The 24,753-nt window shown below is 40.9% G+C and overlaps 1 protein-coding gene across 1 annotated transcript; it reads left to right on the top strand.

Annotated features, from left to right (window-relative positions):
- Positions 1–9,607: 9,607 nt before the first annotated feature.
- Positions 9,608–24,276, top strand: LOC110140378 (lysozyme-like protein 1). The gene is made up of 5 exons (XM_020898762.2): positions 9,608–9,724; positions 12,926–13,088; positions 13,576–13,734; positions 23,177–23,255; positions 24,053–24,276. The coding sequence occupies exons 2-5, from the start codon at positions 12,950–12,952 to the stop codon at positions 24,120–24,122; spliced, it is 447 nt and encodes a 148-aa protein (XP_020754421.2). The 5' UTR covers positions 9,608–9,724; positions 12,926–12,949; the 3' UTR covers positions 24,123–24,276.
- Positions 24,277–24,753: the final 477 nt, after the last annotated feature.

Raw genomic sequence — 24,753 nt, 5'->3', positions numbered from 1 at the left:
ACCCCATGGACTGTTATAGTCCATGGAATTCTCCTGGCCAGAATACTGGAGTGGGTAGCCATTCCCTTCTTCAGGGGATCTTCCCAACCCAGGGATTGAACCCAGGTCTCCCGTATTGCAAGTGGATTCTTTACCAGCTGAGCCACAAGGGGGAAAATGGAAAGGGGTGAGAGAAGAGGGGAGAGGGGGCGAGAGAGGGGGGGAGGAGGGAAGGAGGAGGGGAGGAGTGGGGGAGGGAGGGGGAGGGGGGCCGGAAGAGGCAGACCCTGCCCTGCAGAGACCAGCCAACCAGAGGCCCTCCAGGAGAGAGAAGAATGACTCATCCAGTGTCAGCTTCCCAGGCTCCAGGTCCTCCCGGCCGGGTCCAGGGTGCTCCACAGACATCCACTCGGCAGCAGCAAAGATGAAAGTCAGACAAAATCAGCCAAAAGTGCTGAACTCAGCCAGCTAAGTCCTCAGGGCTTTATTAGACTTGACTTTCCTCAGACGTTGAGGGAAGTCTTCAGCTGAAGTCCATTAGGCAAATTAAAAAGCAGGAGAAAAATAAACAGAGATGGATGGAGATAGCAGTTTTACGAGGCAAAGGAAGCCGTGAGCTCTGACAAAGCTCCCGGCCCTTACTTAAGACTCTTGGAACCTCAGCCCTTAAAAACTCTTAAGATTACCTTCTCTCCAAGAAACCCTGCCGGCGCTCATAAAAGAAAGCTATTCCATAAGAGAATTTTTTTCCCTGCTAAGACAAGGGCTGCTATAAACTAAAGCAAAAAAATATCCATTGTTTCTCAGTAGAGTTCCTGACACCAAGCCATTTGTCTCCAAGCAGGGGATTAAGTAATACATTCAATACTGCCAGATATATTATATATTATATGCATTTTATATTTATACATATATATCATGCAGCTAGTACCTCGAATTAAGCCACTTTAATATTTATATGCTTCCCCCAAATAGAAATTTGAATGCCAAACAATCACTTTAAACTCATATCTTTTTGTGATTATTAGTAGCATTTGAAAAACAACACATTTTACAATGTTTCATATCTTTAATAATACAAGTCAAAAACCAGATGTATTGCACACCCACAGGGTACAAAAGTCCATGGTTGGGCCTGTGATACATGCAAAGATGAACAAAAGATCCACTTTCACATCATCTTCCTTGCACATGATTTTATGAACTCATTTTAGACAGAAATAAAGTCCCCTTTGACTCTGTCTCCAAGGAGAGGACTATTCTCTCAAGGCAGTGATGCCGTGCACCCTGCATATTTTCCCCTGGGGCAGGGGTGATTAGATTTTCCATTTCATGGTCTGGGGCCTGATTCAGAGGCCGTGCTTCCTCACCTTGCCCCGAGGTTATGGAAACCGAGCCTGGTGCCAGCCCAGCTCTCTGGCGGATACACACGTGCTCCACTGCAGAAAGTGGAGGAGAGATGTCTAAGTACAAATTTAGTCCTTGGATTTTTCCAAGCCAAGTAGACTCTGCATTTCCAAACATTCTTACATATTAAAAGGCGCAGGCTTTCCAAATACTGCAAAATCCTTGCTGTCCAACTATCTCCAGCCTCTGCTTTATACTGAACATGGGTATGCATAATCACAGAAATTGTACATTTCCAAACAATTCTTTGGAGGGAAGCTAACCTGCGTCATCAAAACCCATCAAAAGAGAGAAGTATTGTTTTGCAAAATGGTTACAGTATTTTTTAAAAAGGGAAAAAATTTAAGTTCTAATAATTTTTAATAGATAAAAACACATGCTCATCTTCTGTGTGCAATTAGTTATAAAGAGTGTCTTTAACACATAAAGGACCAGATTCTCCCATGTCCCAAATAATGTTCAATTAATCTCCCCAAAGATTCCTTAATCATCCCAAAGCCAGTTATTGCTCTCTCAACTCCAAAAACCAAGTTAAATAAGATTATTCTTTCTAGCAGGACACAGGAAAGGCATAACTAGTTTAAATCCACAGAAACCCCAGCCCCAATTTTGCCAATCATTTTAGCAACTTCTCCTTTGAAATCTTTTACAAGAGCTGCCTTCAAAACAAAATGGACCCGTGCCTACATTTTCCTACTAGCTGGTGGCGATGTAATAACCAGGAAAATGCATGGATTTGTGTGTGCAGAAACCAGAGAGAGGAGGTTCAAATGGTCTACAAACTGGGTTACCAGTCAAAGGAAAAATATAAAGGATCAAGAGTTTCCCCAAATCCCCAAATGAAATTAGAAATAATAACCCCCTGGAAGTGCCCATGATTTTTTAACATCCGTGGAATGCTTGCTTGAGCTCATATCAAATATTATTACCACATCTGGGTCAGCAAGTGGAATTTCCATGCAATCTTGGATCCCTGACTTTTCTTACGCAACCTCATTCATGTTGGAAACTCTGCCATGAAAACCCATCCAGATTTGCAAGCAGTGTTATCTTTTTGTCAAAAAAACCATTAAGATCACCAGTCCAAGTTTGATGCATGAAACAGGGCACTCAAAGCCACTGGGACAACCCAGAGGGAAGAGATGGGGAGGGAGGTGGGAGGGGGTTTGGGATGGGGGACACATGTACACCCATGGCTGATTCATGTCAAAACCCACCACAATATTGTAAAGTAATTAGCCTCCAATTAAAATACATAAATTAATTAAAAAAACAAGCAAAGTGTAGAATCCTGAGCCATGGATATACTGGAGTAGTTATAGTGAAAAGCTGGCTAGGTGGCATTACCTTATTGAATTAGGGGATGAACCACCACTTACTGAATAGAGGCGAGGAGAGATGGAGACAGCCTTCTGAGCACTCAGGCATTGGCAGGAAGGGACGGGCAGAGGATTCTAGGAGATGGTGAAAGAAATGATCATTTCTAAAGGGTTCAGAATGCCCTTAATCAAGGTCAGTTACTGGAAACAGAGATATACTCCCCAGTTAACTGTATGAAGGATATTGGGCAACATCAATGTTGCCCAGTAAATAATTCTTGCTTAGAATTCTGCTAGATGATTGGGATGTTCAAAAAGCAGACTGATGACTCCAATTGTTATTGGTGAAATCAGCTGGTTCATGGAGGTTTGTATCTCTGGATTAGATGGTTGTTTATTCTGGTTGGTTTTTATATTGAGTTGCCATGTGTGCATGCGTGCTAAGTCACTTCAGTTGTGTCCAACTCTTTGTGACTCTATGAACCATAGCCCTCCAGGCTTCTCTGTCCATGGGAATCTCCAGGCAAGAATATTGGAGTGGGATCGCCCTCTTCCAGGCGATCTTCCAACCCAGGAATTGAACCTGTATCTCCTGCATTGGCAAGTGAGTTCTTGACCACCAGCACCACCTGGGAAGCCCTCAAATTGCCATAGACATTTTCTATTAACTCTGTATTTATTAAACTCTGACTAGTTGCCAGGCACCAGGAGACTTTTTCTTATGGCAATTCACTTAAGCACAAAGATTCATTCAGCAAGCACTTGCTGAATGCTTACTTGGAGCAAAACTTTGTGCTACATATTAAAATGTAGCAAAATAATGCTTCAAACCTCATCTTTCTAATTGGTCAAAGACGGTACTAGACTGTGGCGTTTCTAAAGTTTCTTTGGTTGAAAAAAATATCTTTTTGATTGGTTTTATTATTGTCTATAAATAGTTTGTCTTTCATTTGTAAGCTTGAAGAATCCAGATTGTTACTGGGGTTTTTCCCAAATCTAAATTATACATTGGAAAGGTCACCAGACAATTTAGCACTCACCATCAGAGACTGCCAGCATCGAGAACAGAGATAAACGTTAGCTGGAATTTTAAACACATGCTTACAAATTACTGCAAGCCTCAGATACAATAAATAAATGACAGCAAGGGAATCCGGATTATTCCCATAAAATTTCTTCCCACTTAAAAGCGGCAACATAATCAGGATTCCAGCAGAGTTAGGGCCCGCCTTTGGGGGACACACACACTAAAGACTAGTGTGGTTGGGACCTCATGCCACAGCCATCTCACTCCCAGAAATGACTATTTTTTACCATTGACAGGAGCCAGTGGTTGTCAGCCTGCGAGGGATCTGATTTTTCGTATTCTGAGAGTGCACAGTTGGATTAAATGATGGAAAAAGTCATGCCACACAGACATTTTCCTACAAAGTGAAGGAGAGTTCAGCCACAGTCCATGTACTCTCTGCATTTATCTTGGACTTCAAAAAAATTATAAATGGTGATAACATGACATGCTGACATCTGAGGGTGAAAATGGGGATGGTTTGGAAAGATGATGGCAAAGAAAACGATCTACCAATAGGCGGACATTTGTGGGGGGGTAAGTTAGCAGGAATTTGACAGGAAGAGCTAAACATTAACACAGACACACACACAGAGAGACACTCCCAGAGCAGGAATGATTGCCACAAAGTGTTAGTGTGTGTTTCATGGAGTAATCAATATTATCCTACCATCCTGAACCATGCCTGAAGGATTTGGGTGTGTTTAAGGCACTGTTTTTTCCAGTAGTCATGTATGGATGTGAGAGCTGATCCATAAAGACGGCTGAGCACCAAAGAATTGATGCTTTTGGAGAAGAAGAAGTGTGCCTGCATATGCTCACTTTGCAATCAATTGCAAAAGATTTTCAGATCTCCCAGTGCCTTGAACTGAGAACTCTTAACTCGAAAGTGTCTCCAGACCTTTCTGATGAATGAATTTTTCCTTAGAGAGGTCTCATGTTTCTTCATCAAAATAGCTACCAAACCTGCCTGCTGCTGTTGCCTAAGACTTGATTTTCTTCACCATGGTAATAAAAAGAATCATACTGGTCATCTCTCTAATGATGATAGTAACCAGGATACACTGAGCTCTTTATGTATCAGGAGCTCTTTCAACAGCTCACAGGTATTGCCCCGGTTTGGCCTACCAAGTAGTTACCCTGTTAAAGAAAGTGCTGTTATGATCCATTTTACATGTGACACCACTGAGGCACAAAGAAGTTAAAGTAACCATTAGTAGCTGGCAAAGGCAAATATTCAGGTCCTGGAGTCTGATTCCAGACCTTGCACTCTTACCTTTTCAGGTTCTTCTACTCATAAAAATGAAACTGCAAAAACAGACTCACACAGTAAAAAAAAAAAAAAAAAAAAAAAATGAACCAAGGCATTTTTTTCACTGTTTTATCCTTTTTCCTAATTATTTCAAAGGAAGGTAACCTAGAATCTTGATCAAAGCCCATCCTTTGTAAAGATGGGCTCCTCTCCAATTTCAGGGGTCAGTTGCCACCTGTCATGCACACGAGTTACATTGTTTTTGAGTCCTTCATCCTATTTACAAGCCCCAGACAACTGGATTGAGAAGAATACATCCGCTCACTTGGGCTTCCCTGGTGGCTCAGCTGGTGAAGAATCCACCTGCAATGTAGGAGACCTGGGTTTGACCCCTGGGTTGGGAAGATCCCCTGAAGAAGGGAAAGGCTACCCACTCCAGTATTCTGGCCTGGAGAATTCCATGGACTGTATAGTCCATGCGGTCGCAAAGAGTCAGACACAACTGACTTTTTCACTTTCACTTTCATCCACCCACTTGTAATATATGGTGAGCTAGATGGCCCAGCTTATCACCAATGTGGCCCCATTTTATAAATAATTAAGTAATACCAGGATATATTAGGTTAACTACCTTACTAGTTACTATGATTAACTTAATAAATATGAGGCCTTTAAATAATAGAATATTCATAATAACTTGTAATGAGGAGAGTCATCTCAAAATTCTTTTGTGCCATGTTTTCTGGCTTTGTCATGAGCAAAGCAGTTAAAAGTGTTGTCAGATTTAGAGATTAATCCTCTTTATTTTGGACCTCCCTGGCGGCTTAGTGGTAAAGAACCAGCTTACCAATGCAGGAGAAACAGGTTTGATCCCTGGGTCAGGAAGATCCCCTGGAGGAGGAAATGGCAACTGACTCCAGTAGTCTTGCTTGGGAAATCCCCTGGACAGAGGAGCCTGGTGGGCTACAGTCCATAGGGTCGCAAAAGAGTTGGACATGACTTAACTAAACAACATCTTTATTTTACCATAAAGAAGTCCATTGAGCGTGTATGTTTTCCCAACAGCACCAAGCAGTTCTTCATTCTCAGTGGACACTGGGTGAACATCCTGTATTGTAACTCAGTCCTGACACTGTCTCCATGAAGATGGCAGCATCAGATCCCACAGATAAGGACTTGTCCCACCAAACAGCCAATCACAAGTCCAGGCTGTTGCTTTACTTCCTACCAACAGGATATCAATTGGAGGCTCCTACAGTCCCCTCCTCTGGTTTGATTATTTGCTCATAGTGGCTTACAGAACTCAAGAAAACAGTTTACTTTCTAGATACTCATTTATTGCAAAGGGTATTACAGGACATGAATGAACAGTCAGATGAAGAGATCTCCAGGGCCAGGTCTGGAAGGGTCCTGAACACCAGAGCTTCTGTCCGCATTGAGTTCAGGAGCTACCAGCCCCCCAGCATGTGAATATGTTCTGGTTCAGCAACGTGGAATCTCTCTAAGCCCCTCCTTTTGGGTCCTTATGGAGGCTTCATAACAGAGGCATAATTGATTAAACCGTTGGCCAGTGAGGACTATACTCAGCCCTTCTCCCACCCTGGTAGCTGTAGGCAAGGTGGGCTAGGGGGCTAGGACTGAAAGTTCCAACCCGCTAATCACATGGTTGGTTTCCCTAGCAACCATCCCCATCCTTAGATGCTTTGAGAAGTTATATCATTAACAGAAACTCAGGTGTGGTTGAAAGGAATTTGTTGTGAATATCAGACAACTTTCTCACTCTTGTTATTTAGGACATCCCAAGAAACAGGCATGAAGACCAAGTATATATTCTTATTATAAAGCACAGTATCACACAAGTATTTAAGATTTGCTCAACTTTTCTGGTATAAGTGGCTATCAGAGGTATGCAAACTAGCAGATTTTTTTTAATCTTTTAGTTTTATTTATTTAAAATAATTTTAGACTAAATTTGTATTTATCTCCATATGCCCTTTACCCAGGTCCTTACCACTAACATGTGACCTATGCATAACACATTCATCAAAATTGAGAAATCAATGCATTAACTATAGGCACTATTTAGATTTCATGGGTTTTATGAATATTATCCTTTTCTATTCCAGAAGCCAATCCAGGACACTACATTAAATTGAATTATTGTATCTTTCTCTCTTCTGGTCTATAATAATTTCTTGGTCTAATTTCTCATGATGTTGATACATTTAAAGAATTCTGGTTGGGTATTTTGTAGCATGTCTTTCACAAGGGTTTGGTTAGATTTCCACAATTAGACTGGAGTTGTGGATGCTGGGAGAAAACCAGAGAGGTGGGTGCTCTTCTCATCACATCATGTCAAGGGCTACAGAACATAACTAAGCACTGATGAGGTCAACTTTCATCACTGGCTAAGGTGGGGTCCACCAGGTTTCTCTGCTGTAAAGTCACCCTTTCCCCCTTCCATACTCGCTCTGTTAGAAGCATGTCACTAGAACCAGCCACTACTCAGAATTAAGCTCCATTTCCTAGAGGGGAGACTATCTAAAAAGAGTATTTAGAATTCTTCTGTAAGATTTGCTTCTTTTCTCTGTATATTTATTTATTCAATCATTTATTTATACCAGTATGCCCTACAGATATTTATTTTATTCTCTGAGCTATAATCTAATCCTATAGTTATTTATTTGGTCACTCAAATTACTCCAGCATTGGCCATTGGGAGTTCTTTCAATTTGGCTCCTTTCTCTGTTTGATATATTAATCCCTCCCTGTTCCTCTCTCTCTTTCCTTTTAAGTATTTCCTTAACTTTTAGCACTAACGAGATGCTCCAGGCTCATCTTGCACTTTTCCTGTCCCAGTTCTGAAATGAATTTGAAAAAGATATCTGAAGAACAAACCTGTAATATTTTTCATATTAGAGACAGTTCATCACAGAAAAAGATCCACAGATGAATCCTAAACATATGAAAGGAAACATGGCCATAAATTGAAACCATGTTAAGAAGCCATTTCCTACCTCTCAGATCGGCAAAGACTATGAAGTTCAATAACTGCTGCTGCCAGGCAGAAAGGAAGGAATCTCATCTGATACAGGACCATGTGGAAAGCAATTTGGCAATATCTAGCAAAATTGGGAAACAATCCAAGACTCAGCAGTTCCACTTCCAGGAATTTATCCTACACATATTTTTTCAAATATGCAAATAACATATATATATAAGATTATTTGGGCTTTCCTGGTGACTCAGACTGTAAAGAAGCTGCCTGCAATGCTGGAGACCCAGGTTTGATTTCTGGGTCAGAAAGATTCCCTGGAGGAGGGAATGGCTACCCACTTCAGTATTCTTGCCTGGAGAATTCCATGGACAGAGGAGATTATTTAGTGTAATATGCTTATAAGACAAGAATGAAACAACTTAAATGTGCATCAATACTCAGTTGGCTAAATATGTTATACTATGTCACACAATGCAATGCAGCACAGCCATACAGGGGATTCTTAAAATATACTATCAGGCTTTAAAAATAAGGCACAGGAATAGTTTAAGAAGGGATCTAAAAGACTCTATTTATATATGTGTGTCTATGTATCATATCTCTGGAAGATACAGCTGTATCAGTTATTGCCAGTGGGAGAGAAAACTAGTGCTTCTGAAGGTGGGAAAGAGAATTTTTTACTATCCTAATTATGCTTTTGGAATTTTGAGATTTGATATTAAAAATTGTATTAAATCTGCACACTTCTAAGATCTTATTATTTCTCAACATTTTTCAAAAATTAAAAAAAAAAAAATCCAGTAGGCTTCAAAGCCCTTTATTAAAACTAGCAAACTCTATTCTAATTAAATTTTCATTTCTAATTAAGTTGCAAAAGGAAAGATAAATAATTGGAAAAGTAAACATTTATTAGATAAAGTTCAACAAAAATATTTGATAAATTGGCATGTAGAATTTAAGAAAAGAATGTAATGATTATTGTGTGCAACCAACAAGAACTTTTTTCCTTAGATTTGCATATCATAATGAGAATTAATTTCAAATATCCTTTAAATTTGAGAATGGAAATAAATGGATCTTAAACTAGCCCTTTAATTATTGATCCACAGAGCACTAAACCAAAGTTTTCAAAGCTAATTAATCTCATTCAATCCTTCTGATCTTACTAAAAATATTTTATTAATAATAGCAATTCAATTAGAGAAAGATACTTTGTACTGTTAATACAACTTTTGAATGTTAATTTCATGTCTGTCACATCCTTTTAAAAATTCTAGTTTAGTAGTGCTTATAATTTATGTAACATATTAGTACAGAAGGACTTGAGTATGGTTTATAATTCAATATATACCTACAGGGGATACACACTTAATTTTTCTTTACTGATAGGATTTATGATAAAGTTTGGAGGCTATTATTTTGGAAATAAGCTCTCAGTCAGGTGGGAGGCCCAAGTGGAGTTGAGAAGTGAGGAAGATGAAGAAAAAGAAGTAGCCTGTTCCTAAATGTAGTTATCATATAAGTCCCAAGAAATAGAATTCTAGAATCTCTTGACAGTTGGAAACAAAAGAGCTAAGAATTCTTCTTTCCCTAAAGCTCTACAGAAAGGTTCTTGGTTTGGCCAAGATCACTTGTGCCTGGTCAGGATCAGAATGGCTTCGTGGGATGCGGGAAGCTTGTGTGAGCTCCTAATCACTGATTAGGTAAGTAGAATGGTGTTTCTCCCCAGAATCACCTGAGGCATGTCTCTGGGGCAGGTATCCTTTTAATAAGACCAAAATCACTCTAGATTGGTTCCAAATAGGAAAAAGAATACGTCAAAGCTGTATATTGTCACCCTACTCATTTAACTTATATGCAGAGTACATCATGATAAATGCTGGGCTGAATGAAGCACAAGCTGGAATCAAGATTGCCAGGAGAAATATCAATAACCTCAGATATGCAGAGAACACCACCCTTATGGCAGAAAGTGAAGAAGAACTAAAGAACCTCTTGATGAAAGTGAAAGAGGAGAGTGAAACAGTTCATTTAAAGCTCAACATTCAGAAAACTAAGATCATGGCATCTGGTTCCATCACCTCATGGCAATTAGATGGGGAAAGAATGGAAACAGTGGCTGACTTTATTTTTTGGGGGGGGGGTTCCAAAATCACTGCAGATGGTGATTGCAGTCATGAAATTAAAAGATGCTTACTCCTTGGAAGGAAAGTTATGACCAACCTAGATAGCATATTAAAAAGCAGAGACATTACTTTGTCAACAAAAGTCCATCTAGTCAAGGCTATGGTTTTTCCAGTAGTCATGTATGGATCTGAGAGTTGGACTATAAAGAGAACTTAGCACTAAAGAATTGATGCCTTTGAACTGTGGTGTTGGAGAAGACTCTTGAGAGTCCCTTGGATTGCAAGGAGATCCAACCAGTCCATCCTAAAGGAAATCAGTCCCGGGTGTTCATTGGAAGGACTGATGTTGAAGCTGAAACTCCAATACTTTGGCCACCTGATGCGAAGAGCTGACTCATTTGAAAAGACCCTGATGTTGGGAAAGATTGAGGGCAGGAGGAGAAGGGGACGACAGAGGATGAGATGGTTGTATGGCATCACCAACTTGATGGACATGAATTTGGGTAGACTCTGGGAGTTGGTGATGGACAGGGAGGCCTGGCGTGCTTTGGTTCATGGGGCCACAAAGAGTTGGACACGACTGAGCTACTGAACTGACTGACTGACTGACATCACTCTGGTGAAGCCATCTGTCCCAAAGAATCGACAATGGCAACCCCCAGCTAGAAGGATGTAGAATGCTGTACTTGCCGCCACCACTGCTGTGGGCTTTTATTTTGATTTGCTTGAGACCAGTGAGAGTCTAAAGATAAGAGATAGAACCAACTGGATCTGTAAACTCTGTGTCATAAACCTCGTTGGCCTCCCTCTTGGTGTCTGGCGCAGTGCTCGGGTATAGTTCCCTGCTGTACATCAGGGGTTTTTTGCTATAAAGGTCCAGATACTGAATATTTTAGACTTTACAGTCTATACAATCTCCAACACAACACTCAACTGTAAAAAGCAGCAGTACACAATATATTACTGGATGGGTATGGCTGTGTCCTAATAAAACTTTACTTACAAAAAGCAGACCTATTTTACTGACCCTTGCTACTCACCAGTATGTATCTGGACACCCCATCTGACATGTAGTCACCTTATTGGTCACTTAACTTAAACCCCCCATAATGATTCCCCTCTGGCCTTGCTGAATATTCAGCCTTGTTCTTAGCCTCTCCTCTCAACTGGGAAACTTAGCTCCAAAAGGAGAAATGAACAACTCTAGAAATGTCTAGGCAGGTGAAGAAAATGATACTGGATGAAAGTATGTATGAATGTCAGGTTCAGAATCAGAATCAGGAGCAGTTACCAGAGATTTCACTCCACCCTCATCTCAGCATGGTTGTCCTATTTGGGGAAGACAAATTTCTTTGGGAGAAGAAGCACTTTTGGAAAACCAGTAGCCAGCAAGGCAGGGACCTTTTGATCCTACTTTCATTTTAAATGGTTAGGTGGAAGCTCCTTCATGTCCTCTTTTGACATCGTCATTTGTCCCCTTCTTGCTTGCCATTGACACCAAGCTTTTCGGGGGACCCATGAAACAGTGATGGAAGAACCCAGAAAAATATTATATTGTATTTGCAATATAACACTGATATTTTTGAAGCAACATTCCCCTGTTTGGAAAAGTATCAAGAGAAAAAGGAGATAGTGAGTTATGAAAGTGCAAAAAAAAAGAGGAAAGATAAGGTGCTAAATATTCTGCCTTCTGAATGGATACATGTATATGTATTGCTGAGTCCCTTTGCTGTCCGCCTGAAGCTATCACAACATTGTTAATCAGCTATGTGCTGTGTTGTGCTTAGTCGATCGTCATATCTGACTCTTTGTGACCCCATGGACTGTAGCCCACCAGGCTCCTCTGTCCATGAAATTCTCCAGGCAAGAATACAGGAGTGGGTTGCCATGCCCTGCTCCAGGGGATCTTCCCAACCCAGGGATTGAACCCAGGCCTCCCACATTGCAGGTGGATTCTTTACTGTCTGAGCCACAGGGGAAGCCTGGTAGTCGGCTACACTCCAGTGTAAAATAAAAGCTTTTTTAAAAATAAACATAAAAAATAAAACATTTCCTGCCTTCTTAAAAAATCTTCTCCCTTCAGTAAACTCCCAACAATAAATCTTAAGGTTGTCTGTGAAACCCATGTATATCCATCTCTGGTTGAAACCGAGGTGTCTGATTCTATGTGTACAGGCGATGTACCTCATTGTACTCTGGTTATTTCTATTCATAGAGTTAAAATGGGGAATCCGAGAAATGTGTCACCACCTGTGGATTCTTTCTGGACATCAATAAAGGAAGGTTGATTCCCTTCCTTGTCAGGTCCCAGGAGCTTAGCATTTACTTGAAAGTAGCAAGTAGAATGGCTTCCCAGGTGTCACTAGTGGTAAAGAATCTGCCTGCCAGTGCAGGACACCTAAAGAAACTCAGGTTTGATCCCTGGGTTGGTAAGATCCCCTGCAGGAGGGCATGGCAACCCACTCCAGTATTCTTGACTTGAGAATCCCTTGGACAGAGGAGCCTGGTGGGCTACTGTCCACGGGGTCACAAAGAGTTGGACGTGGCTGAAGTAACTGAACACGCATGCATAGCCATGTAGCAAGTTTTAGAGAGCTTGCAATCATCCCTTCCCTGTACTATGTACTATTGGCACTTGGGTTTTCCCTGATGCTGGTTCTCAATGTTTACAAGTGACAGGCTACATTCAGGCTGGCAGATTTGGAAGTTCTTGTTGGCAAGAAACTTAGTCTTGGGAATCAAGCGGGGTTGTCTGATATGGTCTCTTATTCTTGACAGGTTCTGCTTCCAACAGGCCTGGGGATGAAGGCTGCTGGTATTTTGGCCCTGATGTGCTGCCTGGTCACAGTTATTGAGCCCAAAATCTACACTCGATGTAAACTGGCAAAAATATTTTCGAGGGCCAGCCTGGACAATTACCGAGGCTTTAGCCTTGGAAACTGTGAGATTTCCCCCTTCCTGTTCTCTTTCTGCCCTTTAACTCTTCCCTGAGATGTCAAAGGCCCCTCCCATACCCACTTCTGTTTGATTCCAGCCTGTCCTTGCTCTGCCCTACCAGCGACGGCTGCTGGCTGTTCACCTGTCCTCCACAATTGCTCTCGGAGCTTCCCTCCTCCTCCCTGCCCATCCTGTCCTCACTCCTGGAGTCCTGTATGATTGACACCAGTAAGGAAAGGAGAAAACAACTTCCTCTTGCTGGCATTGCAAGGGGCAGACCTGCTATTTAGTCTGGTCCAGGGTCAGCCACTGACTAGGTGTGCCCCCCTGCCATCCTGTGCCTCTCAGGTGCTACCTGCCCTGACACTCCCCAGGGCGTGTCGGGAGCAGAGCATGGGTGTAATGCGTATAAGGGAGCGCTCCCCTAAGAGCAGGTGGGAGGAAACAATGAATTCCTTTTATTGACACTCCTGGCTATTTTCCCCCTCTAGGGATCTGCATGGCCTACTATGAGAGCCACTACAATACCACGGCTCAGACCCGGCTGGAGGACGGAAGCACCGACTACGGCATCTTTCAGATTAACAGTGACACGTGGTGCAGAAGTGCGAAGCTACAGGAGAAGAACCGCTGTCACGTGGCCTGCTCAGGTAGGCTTCTGATTCCGCAAATGTCATCCTTAGGAGCAGACAGGAAAGCTGGCCATAGAATATCCACCCATCTTCTGCTTTACCCAAAATTTGGAAGTTCAGATGTGCAAGTGGGTCTGTAAATAAATTATTATAAATTATTCAAGAGTTCCCCAAAGTGGCACTCACAACCTTGTGGTCAACTTGTCCAAAGATGGCCTATTCTATCCAGGGTGGGTTTTATGAAGCCCACCGCAAAAACGGGGGCCTGGACAAACGACCTGACTACCCTTCCATGCATAGAGAGGTTAAATATGTTCATTAAGAAGGAGAAAGCTGTTCACTAGCTGCTTTCCATAAGCAATCCACTCAAAAGATGCAGTTGATGCTTCTTTATACAGAATGAAACAAATTCACTTCACATAGCACTTCTTCAACACTAGAAATGATGCTAGAATTTATTTCTAAGTCTTTCTATTTAATCACTCAAGAAATATATGTGGGCATAGAGTTGAGCATAGCAGGACTCTTTAAACATGAATTCTGGTATTAAGGAAGAGTGTTTATACAAAGTTATATAAATGACTGTAAATAGGTGCGAGCTTCAGAGGAAAGAGATGTTATTAATAAAGTTATGGAAAGCTTTATAGGCAGCATGATATTTTATTTAATATTTGGAAGATAGATAAGATTTGGATATTCAAGGATAGAGAAGTGTTACTCGAGTTAAGAAGAACAAAAAATCAAAAATGCACATAAAATGTACCAGGACATGTGGTTGGAAAGTTTGATGACTACCTGACCATGAAGGGCGCTGAGACCCAAGCTGAGGAGAGTGCCCTCAGCTGATTTCTGCCCACAACAGGAAATCAGAATGGGTCAGTTAATTCATCATTGCTTCAGAAAAATGAATATGCAAGCTGGATATGAGAGAGATTAAAGAAGAGACAGTTTAATTGCCCCTCCAATTGTTGAGGTGAGAAATAAACAGACCTGAATGATGGTCATGGCTGGCAATATAGAGAAGAACATGCAAGAGACAACAGTAGAAGGTTGAAGCAAAGTAAGTGACTGTCTCGTTTGCTCACCTGTAGAATGCAAACCCCATGAGGGCAGGAGTTCTGTTTCAATCACTGATGCATTCTCAATGCCTAGAATGCTCCCTGGCCATTGTTGGAGCTCAAGAAATATTCATTGACTAAATCAATGGAGGGAAGGTCGAAAGAGTGAAGATAGGGAGCCATAAATATTCTCCAGCAAAAAATAAATAAATAAATAAATAAATAAAATTAAAAAAAATATTCTCCAGCAAATTCCTTAAGAGCAGGAAATAAACTTTTAATTTCTCGTAGACATGCACAAGATAATCAGTAGCCAAGTGTGAATGTATGAATGACTGCACACTGTGTTAATTTACCTAATAAATTAGTAGTCCCTGCCCCTACTTTACTATGGAATGCTCATTACCTCCTGAGGCCAACCACTCAATTTTTGGTCAGCCCTTATTTTAGAACATTCTTTTGTTGGGCCAAAATCCATCTCCTCATAGCATTCTCCCACTAATGCTGGTTTATCCTTCTGGATTTATTAAAAACAAGTTTTGTCTATTTTATATATTGTTGTTGTTCAGTCGCTTAGTTGTGTCCAACTCTTTATGACCCCCACGGACTGTAGCATGCCAGCTTCCTCTGTCCTCCACTATCTCCTGCAGTTTTGCTCAAATTCATGTTCATTGAGTCGGTGATACTATCTAACCATCTTATCTTCTGCTGCCCCCTTCTCCTTTTGCCTTCAACTTGTCAAATATTTGAAAACGATGATTAGGAGGTACTTCTCATCTCCAAATCTTATCTCCCAGGCTAAAGCATTCAGTACCTTCACTTTTCTACAGATACGACTTTTTAAACCCCGCCCCCCCTTCCGGGTCAATCTCATTAGCATACCCTGTGAGCTAGCCACTAGAGTCTTCCAGTTAAATATGGCGGTTGGATGTGTAAGTATTGTTCGAAGCTGAAAGTGAGAGGACTAATGGTGACTAATTTAGCAGTTAGAGAAATCTCAATCCTAAACTGACCATGGGAAAGCCAAAAAGCAACCACGGGATCCCAAAAGAGTTCAGAAATCAACAACATCAGCTACTTCCAGAAACTGGGGTGAAGGCAGGCTAAAAACGGTATGATTAATTGGAAAGTCAGTTAAACAGCAGCTGACTCATCTCCTGATTCCATTCATCTATTGACTGCTCCTCCCAACCCTGGCAAGTTACTGGAGCTCTCTCTCGGACAGAATAGGTAGAAATTCTCTCATTGAGGGACCTCACCAACATTTGAGTGTGAGAGTTCCATCCTAAGAGGGAGTCAAGTTCCTGTAGTTCCAGTCACCTCCCTCCACTGTGATCCCTGAATGATGGCAGCCAGCCTAGTCTTTCCAGAAGAGAAGATCCTAGTCTGGGGAATCCAGAGAGAGGAAAAGGAAAACTAATTCTGAGTGGGGGCTTCCCAGTGGACAAACTAGCTAGATCTCCCTCAGTGAGATGCACAGTTGAAAATCCCCATCTCTGTACTGGACTCCTAATCAGCTTTTTTTTTTTTTTTTTTTAAAGCATCCTTCTCTTAAATAAGTGCAGCTAACTAGAAGTCTGCCAATGACTAGACTTCATAGGCTGTTACTGGCATGAGAAAATGAGACCACCACCACCACCAACAAAAACCAGATAAAAGTAATTTGTTGAAAGCAGAGATTATGCAGCAAAATGAAAACTTCAAATGAAAAAACCTGTTATTAATATCTTTGGTATATTTAATTTAGAATGAATTTCTTATAGACAGCATATAATTGAGTGCTGCTTTTAGAGCTTGTCCAATAATCTCTGCTTTTTCACAGGAATGTTTAGATCAGGAAACTTTTTCTGAAAGGAACAGATAATAAATATTTTATATTTTGTGAGCCATATAGTCTCTTTTGTAATTATGCAACTTGTCATACAGCACAAAAGCAGGCACAGACAGTATAGAAAGGATAGGCATGATTGTGTTCTAATAAAACTTTATGTACAAAAATGGAGGGTGGGTCTATGGGCCATAGTTTGTACTGAACTTTGATTTAGATCATTTATATTTAATGTAATTGCTGATATGATTACTTTAAAACCCACCATGTTGTTATTTGTTTCCTATTTGTTCCATCTATCCATCTACTCTTGGTTTATTTTTCCTGAGTTTTGGATTAATTGAATATTTTCCAGTATTCGATTTTATTTCTATCATTGGCTTTTTAAGTATATGTGTGCATGCTTAATTAGTCACTTAGTTGTGTCTGACTCTTTACAACCCCATAGACTATAGCTCTCCAGGCTCCTCTGTCCATGAGATTTTTGAGGCAAGAATACTGGTGTGGGTAGCCATTCCCTTCTCCAGGGGATCTTCCCAATCTAGGGATCAAACCCGGGTCTCCTGCATTGCAGATTGATTCTTTACCATCTGAGCCACCAGGAAAGCCCTTATTAACTTCATTTCTGTTTTATTTTTAGCAGATCCTCTAGGGTTTACAATATGCATCACTTTCTACCTCCAAATAACATTATACCACTTCACATATAATAAAGTGGACACTTGAACAAGGTACTACTAAAACCTACCATTGACTAGAAGCCTTACCAACAGCATAAGCAGATGACTGACACATATTTTGTATATGTATTATATACTGTATTCTTACAATAGAGTAAGCTAGAGAAAAAAAAGTTAAGAAAATGATAAGGAAGAGAAAATACATTTACTCTATCATATATACTGATTCTGTAAGCTTATATCACCTGTTTATAAGATTAATCATCTGTCAGTATCCACATCAATTTTGTTTTAGATGATACAAAACACTGTAGATGTTATATATATTACTAACACTGGACACTAAAATGAAAGATAATGTGAAAAAGGAATTCATATTTATAGATATAATGATTCATGCATTAATAACCAAGAAGCAGCAATATGATCATTTTATGATCACCTAGTGCCATCAATACAATTGCCTCAAAATAGCCCAGCCTATACTCTAACGAATAGTTAGAAAATTTTAATGGCATGCAGTATTAAAGTCATATTCATAATAAAGTATTGGAAGCATTGTTGCATTTTTAAATGAGAGAAAGAGACATATACTGTACGGTAATATAATTCTCTGAAGGCAAAGTTATAAAACAGGAAGGGAGCTAAAGTGAAAGTTGCTCAGTCGTATCTGCCTCTCTGTGACCCCATGGACTGTAGCTCTCCAGACTTCTCTGTCCATGGGACTCTCCAGGCAAGGATACTGGAGTGGGTAGCTGTTCCCTTCTCCAGACGATCTTCCCAACCCAGGGACTGAACCCAGGTCTCCAGCATTGCAGGCAGATTCTTTATCATCTGAGCTACTAGGGAGGCCCAAGAGAGCTTCCACATTGTTAATTTTATATTAAATAACACTCACCTTTTGCCTATTAAGGATAGAATAGTGCCTACACAAGAGAAGGGGACAACAGAGGATGAGATGTTTGGATGGCAACACCAACTCAATGCACATGAGTCTGAGCAAGCTCTGGAAGTTGGCGATGGAGAGGGAAGCCTGGGCATGCTGCAGTCCATGGGGTCACAAAGAGTTGGACACAACTGAGCAACTGAACTAAACTGAGTGCCTACATATATTTTATGCATTTATGATATATCTAACTTTTTATTAATTTTTGATATTTCTAGGCTATGTGGTTTACAAGTGTTTTCAAACTGTCACAAATCTCAAAAAAAAAAAAATGTTTCCAATGTATTCGTCAAAAAAAAAAAATCCAAACCAATGTTTTTCAAGGATCTGCTGCATAAGGATTTTATACTACTGTGGTTCAATTTTCCCCATCATGTCTTCTGTGCTAAATTGTCATCCTTTTTACTTCCACACATTATACACTTCATAATGCTTTTAAAAAATAATTTTATTTATTTACTTTTGGCTATGCTGGGTCTTTGTTGCTATGTGGTCTTTTTCTCCAGTGGCAGCAAACGGAGGTTACTCTCTAGTTATGCTCAGGCTTCTCATTGTGGTGGCTTCACTTGTTTCAGGGCATGGGCTCTAGGGCGCATGGGCTTCCGTAGTTGCAGTCATGGGTTCAGAAGTTGTGGTTCCTGGGATCTGGAGCACAGGTTCAGTAGCTGTGGCATATGGGCTTAGTTGCTCCAAAGCATGTGGGACATTCCCGGACCAGAGACTAAACCCGTGTCTCTTGCATTGGCAGGCAGATTCTTCACCATTGAGCCTCCAGGGAAGTGTGATGAATGCATTTCTACATACATTACATGCATGCTCTACACCTCACAACATGTATAGACACAGTACATTTTTTTTTATTATTTTTGCTTTAAATGACTATCTTTTAAGTAAAATGTTCAGATGAGAAGGATCTCTTTATATTTACCATGCAATATTTATCATTTGGGGCTTTCCAGGTGGTTCGCTGGTAAAGAATCCATCTGCCAATGCAAGAGGCTCAGATTCTATCCCTGGGTTGGGAAGATGCCCTGGAGGAGGAAATGGTAACCCACTCCAGTATTCTTGCCTGGAAAATTCCATGAACAGAGGATCCTGGCGTGCTGCAGTCCATGGGGTCACAAGAGTCAGATACGACTGAGCACACACACATTTACCAATTACCACATTCTCTATACCTTTGGTGCCTTCATTTGGACACACAGTTAAGGGCTATTTTCTTTCAGCCTAAAGAACATCCTTGAACAATTTCCTGGAGTAGAATTCTTCTAGGAAGCATCTTTCTGCTTTCGTGTGTCTGAAAATGTCTATATTGCATTTTCTTCTATAAGAGATATTTTCTATGTATATAAAACTCTAAGCTGAGAGATGGAGAAGGAAATGGCAACCCACTCCAGTATTCTTGCCTGGAAAATCCCATAGACGGAGGAGCCTGGTAGGCTACAGTCCATGGGGTAGCAAAGAGTCAGACCCCATTGAGAGACTTCACTTTCACTTTCAAGCTGACAGATATTTTTTTCTCAGCTTACTAAATATGTCCATTATCTTCTGCTTGACTTGTTTATTATGAGAAATCAGTGATTTTCTCACTTGAGTTCCCTGTGTGTATCTTGTCCTTTTTCTCCATCCCCTTTTACAATTTTTCATCAACAGTATCTAGCAATTTTATCACAAATGCCTATTTTTTGTGTGTTTATTTTGCTTGATATTCACTAAAATTTTGGATCCCTGAGTGAATAATGTTTAAATTTTCTCCTTCTAAGAGTCTAATAACACACATGCTAGATCATTTTTGTATTCCCATTGGTCACCGAGACTTTTTTTTTTCAGAACTTTTCCCTTTCTGTGTTTTATTTTCAATCATTTTATGTTCAAGATCTCTGATCATTTTTGTGAAGTGCCTGATTTCATTTCAGATATTGTATTTTTTCAATGCCAGGTAATTATTTCTTTCATTTGATTGATGTTTTCCTATAAGTCCTTGTTATCAATAAACATATTTATAAGCACTGTTTTATTTTTTTTAACAAGCACTGTTTTAAATTTCTTATCTAATTCAATCATTTCTGTCATTTCTAGGTCTTTCTCCTGGCTGTGAGTTATGTTTTCATACCTTTTTGTACATTTGATCAATTTTTTACTGGATACTAGATTGCATGTATATTAAATTGCTGAGTGTCTGGATTATGCTGTGTCCCTTTAAGGATTATTCAAGGTCATCTTGGCAAGCAGTTGATTCTGGTCCGGGACATTCTAGAGTAGTCTTTATGGGAAGGCTCCTGCAGCCTTACTATCAAGGTATTTATCCACAGCATCTCTTGAATAAACCAGGACTCAGCAAGGTCTCTCTCCTCTGGCCAGTAACAGATCACGTCTGCCCGTGTGAGCCCTGCAATTGCTGAGGTTCCTGGTAGCAGTTTTCTGGTTACTCTCATGGAGTTTTTCAGTCAAAGACTCAGAGGTCTGTCTCTGCAGAGTTCTGGCACACTCCTGGGTGGCTCCTTCCTCACAGGGACCCCTCTCCACAAATTCCAATTGTCTTGGCCTCTGATCTCTGTCTCCTCTATCTAGATTGCCATGGTCTGCCTGGATTCTACCTTTGTGGTCTGGAAAGTGCCTCTGGGCAGAAAGTCACAGCAATCCCAACACTCACCTCATCTGGTTTCTATCCCTCAAAGATTCTGCATTCCCTATTGTCTAGTTGTCTAGCTGTTACAGTAGGAGAGAAAATCTCTAGTGCATCATGGCCAAGCTTGACTTTATGTGCAGTTTACTAACTGAATATTGTTCAGTGGAACAATTAATGAAATGTGGGCTAAACGTATATTTACAAGACAACAGTGGATTCTCAGAAATGAAAATGCTAGATGGCTTATGGTTAGAGGTGAAGGATCACTCATATCTGTTTTCTCATAAAAAGAGCTTGGGATTTTTAGGGAAAGCTTTAAAATAGAAAACAGGATGTTGGTTTTATATCCTAATCACCCTCCATGACTGTCCTCCCCCAGCCTCAGGCCAGAGAGTCTATAATTAGCGACAATGTCATTCTGTCCCATGGATTACAGAAGTAGGGCTATTCATCATGAAAACCTGGAAACAAGCTAGCATTGGGGTGTGTGTGCAACGTAGGTGGCATCTCATGTGTGTACAGAGTACACGCACCTCATGCCCATCTACTGAAGCTAGTCCTCTTCTCATTCCCAGACCAGACCATATGCCTCAAAGTGCTGTCAACCTTCCCCAAATTATTTGACCACAGTATTTGTTATATAGAGACATAAATATATCTATGTATACACACACACATGCATATAATAATATAATAGCCATTTTTGTTTCCTTCCAATAACTTAGTCTTTATTAAAATAGACTTTAAGAAAGCAGTCATTGCCTCCTATATCTAGTATAGCCCACCTGTATTAATCTCTGTTTCTCCTACCAGCCTGGTATCTGAGTTGGCTGTTGCCACTTCAGAAACGACAAGGAGATGTAAATTCTGGGCAAGGTAGTGACACTTTTATGGGGGCCAGGGGGATGTTGAGGAGAGGCTGGTTTTGCAGTAGAACTCCACTGAAAAGAAATGGTTCCTTTTGTGTAGATTGTGGCTGTTTTCTGTTGTTGGATGGGGAGAATAAAAGATTCCCTTGAATGATGCTTGATATTCAACAGAACCCTCTCCTTATCCGTGTGTGACTGGACAGAGTTGTCTATTTGAACGCTGAGCAGAAGCCACTGTTGGCTCAGGTCCTTGTACATACGTGCTCCCGGGGCTCATTTCTGCCCCTCTGCTGCCCCACTGTGGTGATTTCACTGTGTTTCCACATTTTAGCCCAGAGCCAGGCTCTTTATTCCCCCACCCCCTACCCCTTTAACATATTTTTGTAAAGAAATTCAGGGTTCCATGCAACTTGTTGTTGTTTGTTTTTTGGTCTTTGCAAAACATCTCACTTGTGCAACAAAATGGTAGAACAAAGTGGGACTTTGACAAACACTCTCCATGAATTGTACAGCCTGAGCCTGCAGCACCTACCCTTCCCACCAACCTGTCCACAGCATCTCCAGACTAGCAACCTGCTTCACCCCCAGTGGGACCCTTGTTCTCCGTGTGCAGGTCTAGCAGAATATCCTCTGTAGATCACAGCTACAGTCTCCTCTGCCCACTCCTGCTTCCACCCATTCTTCTACAGGTATGGATCCCTAACAAAAACACCTTGCACCCCAAACTCACCTCCACATCTACTTCTGGAGAACGCAACCTGAAACAGAAATGATGTTGGGCTTTTTTGTTTATTTGCCTTTTCCTGTCATATTCGTGTTGAGATGGATTTTGAGGTCACTTCTGGTGAAGTGATATAATACATTTTCAGTTGAAAGATTTGTTATGTCTGAAAGTCATAGAAAAAGCAATAAAGGCGAAGGTTTCACATAAAGCTTAAAGTTTTCTGCATGTGAAAAATACTTTGGATATAAAAAAAAAGTTAATGCACAAACCAGAAAGCTATAATAAATAGAAGTTTAATCATTACATATAAAGAGATCTTACATGCCAAATTAACATGAGCAAAGAAAACACTACTATCCTGTCTAGCTTTTATGTTTCTTTAGGACATAAACATTTTCCTATTGTGTTTTCCCTAAACAGTTTTCAAAAAAAAAAAAAATTTTTTTCCTACTGTGTTTTCCCTAAACACACTTCCAAAAGCCTTTCAGGAATGGTCTAGTCCTCTACCAAAGAGTCCTAAACTTTAAGATGTGGATGGCCCAGGAACAAAAACAATCGTTTCTTTGTGAAGAAGTGGAACAAAAAAAAAAAAAAAGAGAGACAGCTCATAGTTCTTCCAACCTTCCTGCTCCAAAATGCAGTGAGAAAAGTGAAGAAAATCTGATTTGGGCTTTCCCTCCTCCAACAGCAAATTCTCAGCTAACCCTCTACTACTGTCTCTTATAGCCTTGATCACTGACGACCTCACGGATGCAATTATCTGTGCCAAGAAAATTGTTAAAGAAACGGATGGCATGAACTACTGGTAAGAGTCTTTCCTTGGGAGACAAGCTGACATGGGTGAAACCCTTAGTGTGTGTGTCCATCAAAGCTGCAGGGGATGGGAACAAGTTCACCTCTGCAGAGTGGTCCAGTGATGTCCACTTGACCTTGTCTATGTCGTCTTCCGTCACTGTGTGGATGTGCAGTGAACCTGGGATTAGTATGGGGAGTAGAGGGTTAGGGAGTCAGAATTATTTACAATTGCTTTTCACATCAAGATGTTCCAAACAATGAAGAGAGGGCTGTTTTCTCATGTGAACTGGAGAACATCAGAGAAGACAATACACCAGAAGAAAAAGCTCCAGCTTGCTCTAAATTTGGATAAGATTTGGGAAGTCAGTGGCAGTGAGAGGAAACTAACCATGTCGGTTACATGAGACATTGACAGGAAACTTCCCCAGGTGGCGTGTGAGCTATGGCTTAGCCAGTGCACACCGGCTCTCTGTGGCTGTGTTTTCTTGTGAACGTTGCTGATTGGGTCACTCACTTGCAAAACCCAAATTTTAAGAGATGTGGATATTTAACTAAATGCCTCATCCTTATAAAAGTTGTTTGCTTATTGCTGAGGCTCATATAGACTAGGAGAAAACCAGGGAGAGGGAAGTCTTAAGGCAAAAGGGATGGAATCTTTAGATCAGGACTTAGATCAGGACCAGAAACAAATGTCGCTAAAGCCTGGGCACTGCTGGTTAAGTGGGTTCCTCGTCTATGGTTTTTGAGCCTCAGCGCATTTGGACTGTCACACTTGCTCTGTTGTTCCTTCTTCCCTCTCCTCCCCAGGCAAGGCTGGAAGAAGAACTGTGAGGGCAGAGACCTGTCTGAGTGGAAAAAAGGATGCGAGGTTTCATGAACTGGACAGTACCAAGGATGCTTCATGACAGCCCCTAGTGAGAGTGGTCATGTCATCTTGTCCTCCATCCTCCTGATGGTCCTTCTCAAAGTTGGAGAGGGAGAATTAATATTTTTAAGGAAATAAATATTTCCATTTAAATGTCTTGACTTCACCCTGACTCAGTTTCAATAATGTCATCATAGCAGAAGGTTAAGACTTGAAAAGTCACCTATAAAATGTTCTAGTCCTAGGAGGAACAAACTTCTCTTCTTTATGGCTGCTTATTTTAAAAATACAATTCTGGGGCCCAGGGGAACACTAGAGGAATGACTGTAGTTTGCTGACCTCTGTCCTGGAGCACTGAGTCCTTCTCCTCGTCATCGGATGCATAGCCTTTTCTCAGCTCAGCTGTCCTGGAGAGAATGGTCCCACTTCCTCCAGGCAGTTGTGAGAAACATTCTAATGGGACCAAATACTTCAGTTGCAGCTCTTAGCTCCAGTGTTCCCCATGTATTCCAACATCCATTTAAGTTTAATCTATCAAAAACCCTGGTGGCTCAGACAGTAAAGAATCCACCTGCAAGGCAGGAGACCTGGGTTCGATCCCTGGGTTGGGAAGATCCCCTGGAGGAGGGCATGGCAACCCACT

This window comes from Odocoileus virginianus, chromosome 9 (assembly GCF_023699985.2).
Source record: "Odocoileus virginianus isolate 20LAN1187 ecotype Illinois chromosome 9, Ovbor_1.2, whole genome shotgun sequence".
NCBI classification, from domain to species: domain Eukaryota; kingdom Metazoa; phylum Chordata; class Mammalia; order Artiodactyla; family Cervidae; genus Odocoileus; species Odocoileus virginianus.
This window is presented reverse-complemented; position numbering and strand designations above follow the sequence as displayed.

What these genes read in the sequence shown, in the direction of transcription:
- LOC110140378 (XM_020898762.2), top strand. Translation starts at nt 12,950, where the DNA reads ATGAAGGCTGCTGGTATTTTGGCCCTGATGTGCTGCCTGGTCACAGTT. An exon ending in AGGCTTTAGCCTTGGAAACT is followed by an intron (nt 13,089 to 13,575) that starts GTGAGATTTCCC and finishes TTCCCCCTCTAG; the next exon opens with GGATCTGCATGGCCTACTAT. An exon ending in ACGGATGGCATGAACTACTG is followed by an intron (nt 23,256 to 24,052) that starts GTAAGAGTCTTT and finishes TCTCCTCCCCAG; the next exon opens with GCAAGGCTGGAAGAAGAACT.